General features: G+C 51.0%; 1 protein-coding gene across 1 annotated transcript in view; it reads right to left on the bottom strand.

Annotated features, from left to right (window-relative positions):
* Positions 1-1,065: 1,065 nt before the first annotated feature.
* The window catches only part of USE1 (unconventional SNARE in the ER 1), a 5,990-nt gene continuing 4,288 nt past the window's right edge, over positions 1,066-2,767 (bottom strand). Inside the window, exons 2-5 of the mRNA XM_012809388.1 lie at positions 2,443-2,455; positions 1,964-1,991; positions 1,510-1,684; positions 1,066-1,268 (exon numbers count right to left, since the gene is read on the bottom strand). Of these exons, the coding sequence (XP_012664842.1) occupies positions 1,086-1,268; positions 1,510-1,684; positions 1,964-1,991; positions 2,443-2,455 (399 nt within the window). The 3' untranslated portion in view covers positions 1,066-1,085. The remainder of the gene's footprint in view (positions 1,269-1,509; positions 1,685-1,963; positions 1,992-2,442; positions 2,456-2,767) is intronic.

Raw genomic sequence — 2,767 nt, 5'->3', positions numbered from 1 at the left:
TTAGAGACAGGTCTCACTCTTGTTCATGCTGATCTCGAACCTGTGAGCTCAGGGCAATCCACCTGCCTCAGCCTCTCAAGAGTGCAGGCATGAGCCACCAGGCCTGGCTATACCACTTGAGTTTTAAAAAATCTCCTCCTGGTGGTTTTACCCCTGTGTTGATGGGGATCAACCTCATTGCCACTCATGTAGATGCCCTCTCTGGTGCCTGCCTTGGGGCACTGGAGGTTTCCCAGCAAAAGGGAATTGTGGTTAGTGTTTTGCTGGATGAACAGAAGTTTGGTAGAAGGCAAAAAATGGCATTCCCAACAGAGGGTACAGCATTGGCATATCTGTTCACATTCCCATGGGACAGCTATCCCAGGTACCTGTCACTTGCCCACCCTCCTTCCTTCACTGAACTCCTTCAGTAACTGCCCTTATAGGCTATGCCTGTGTGAAGTTGAGATGAGGACGCAGAACCCATGGTTTCCCAAGGATTCCTACTCCACAACCTCTGCTAAGGTCTCAACCGCAGTGCCTACCCAGTTCTCTGCTCAATCAGAATGTGACCTGGAGGGGACAGAGTTTCCACTAAACTTTTGGCACAACCTACATGTGTTTGTTGAATGACTGTGTGAGGGATCTGCAGTGTCTTAAGAGCTGACAATACGGTTGGGCTGACCCCTGTCTCTAAATTATTGCCTTTGGTCCATGGAAGGCCCAACATCGATGTCCCCTTCTCTGTGCTGAGCTCCAAATATAGCCCCACTCCTCCCCCATGCTCTCTGGCCTCAATCTGACCTCACTCTGACCTCACAGTGCTGAAGGCTTTATGTTTAGCTCTGATTCTGTCAAATTGGAGGTTCCCATGGCCTCTTGGAGCCTGGTCTTATCCAGCATGGGGCAGGCATTAAGAAGAAAGGAGGGAGCATTTAATAAGTCACTGTCTCCCAAGCCTGACCCCTCCTTCCTCTGCTCATGCACTTTTTGCGGTTCTCAGCAACCTCTAAGGACTCTTCCATCTCACTGCCCACCCCAAAAGGCAGCCCTGGACAGGGATAGGGGGCAGAGAAAAGACAGATGAGGTGGGTGGGGGCTGGTCTTTATTTGAGTTTGGGCATGATACGAATGAAGAGAATCATGCTGATGAAAATGAAACAGACGATAATAAGCATGGCCCAGAGCAGCCAGTTGACCGACTTCTGTGCATGCTGTTCTAGCCGCTCCGACTCCGTCTTCAGTTTCTCCAGGTTCTGGTCAGCCATCTTAAGTGAGTGTGACAGGGTCTGTGGATGAGGTGGGGAGAGTCTCAATAGGACTGGAGCCAAATATGGCCTTTCCTTACTGTGCTGCAGCAGGTCTGTACCTCTTGGCTCTTGCCAGTGCTGTACTCTCTGTTGGAAACGCCATTTTGGCTTTCTACCAAACTCCTAGTCATCTAGCAAAGCCCTAACCACAATAGCTCTGTGCTGGGAAGCCTTCTCCAATGCCCCAGGGCAGAGGTTGGAGAGTTCCCAGTTTCCACACCTGGTTGTCCTTCTTGATGACACTCTGGGCAGCCAGTGTGTTGGTCTTGAGGCTTTGGGCCAGGCCTAGCATCTCCTCTGCCAGCTTTTCTTGGAGGTCCTGATGCCGCTGCAGCACGAAGTCTAATTCAGCTGCTGACTGCTTCTCATCTGCTGACCTGGGACGTGCCACTCCACTGATCCCACACATGAGTAACAAGAGGGAATGAGAGATGGGATCAGGGGAGGGGAGGAGACTAACATACTCCCCTGAAATCTAAAGGTCATGGCTCCAGCCACTGCCCTGCTTGGGGCTCAGTATCCCCTTCTTTGCTCTGGCTTCTGGGAAGAGCACCCTCAGAAGTGGCTGCTGGTTGGTGGTTCAGATTTTGTCATATGACCTTAATAGTCCAAAATTTGCCCAGCACCCTCCCCAACCCAATGGCCCCTACTGTCCAAGGGCTGAAGACACTCACGTTCTCTTTCGTACATCCAGCTCAGGCTCTGAAAGCAAAACAGGCCAAGGAGGAAGAAAGACAGGATTGGTTTCAGCCTCTTGACCGTTGCCTATGCTGTGTCTGGTACTTAGAATGCTGTTTGACCATCTTACCTGCTGCCTAGTAGACTCCTGACTCTAACTTGAATACTCTCGCTTCTAGGATGCTCTCCCTACCCTAATCTGAGCTACCCCAGACCCCAGCTCCCTCCCTCTAGCCTAGTCTCAGCTCCATGGACTGAGTATGTCCAGTTCTGTCTCTTTTGGAAGCCATCTCCTCTTCTCTGGCTCCCCCTCCAGGTATAACTCAGTGATGCCCCCATGGGTGACACTCTCTCCCTGGACTGGGGAAGACCCTGTGGGAGCCATGCTGGGCATGAGGAACATGCAGCAGCAGGGGATACATGTCTTGTCTTAGACACCTGGGCCTCAAGTCCTGTTTCATTCAAGATGACTCACCTCCAGCACAGTCCTGTGGGAAGAAGGAAGAAGCAAGAAGTCATCTACTTTGTCCTGTCCCTAAATCTCTTTTTTGCTGTCAGAACCTACACCCACTTAGTCAGGACCCTGGGCAAAGCCCATGACTTCTGAGCCTCCCTTTCCTTATCTACAAACTGGTAATGACAACAGTTTATATTTTGAATAATTGAACTGATCCACATAAAACGTTCAGAAAAGCATTTGGCCTTGTCTGATGCCTCAGGCCCCTATGGTCCCTGGACCTGACAGTATTGTACTTCTGGCTGTCAGCAGGCACTGAACCCTGTCCCTTCCAAGGAGTTCC

Source organism: Otolemur garnettii, unplaced genomic scaffold (genome assembly GCF_000181295.1).
Source record: "Otolemur garnettii isolate 467f Iridium unplaced genomic scaffold, OtoGar3 scaffold00105, whole genome shotgun sequence".
NCBI lineage: Eukaryota > Metazoa > Chordata > Mammalia > Primates > Galagidae > Otolemur > Otolemur garnettii.
The sequence above is the reverse complement of the archived record's forward strand: the minus strand, read 5'-3'. Positions and strand labels throughout refer to the sequence as shown.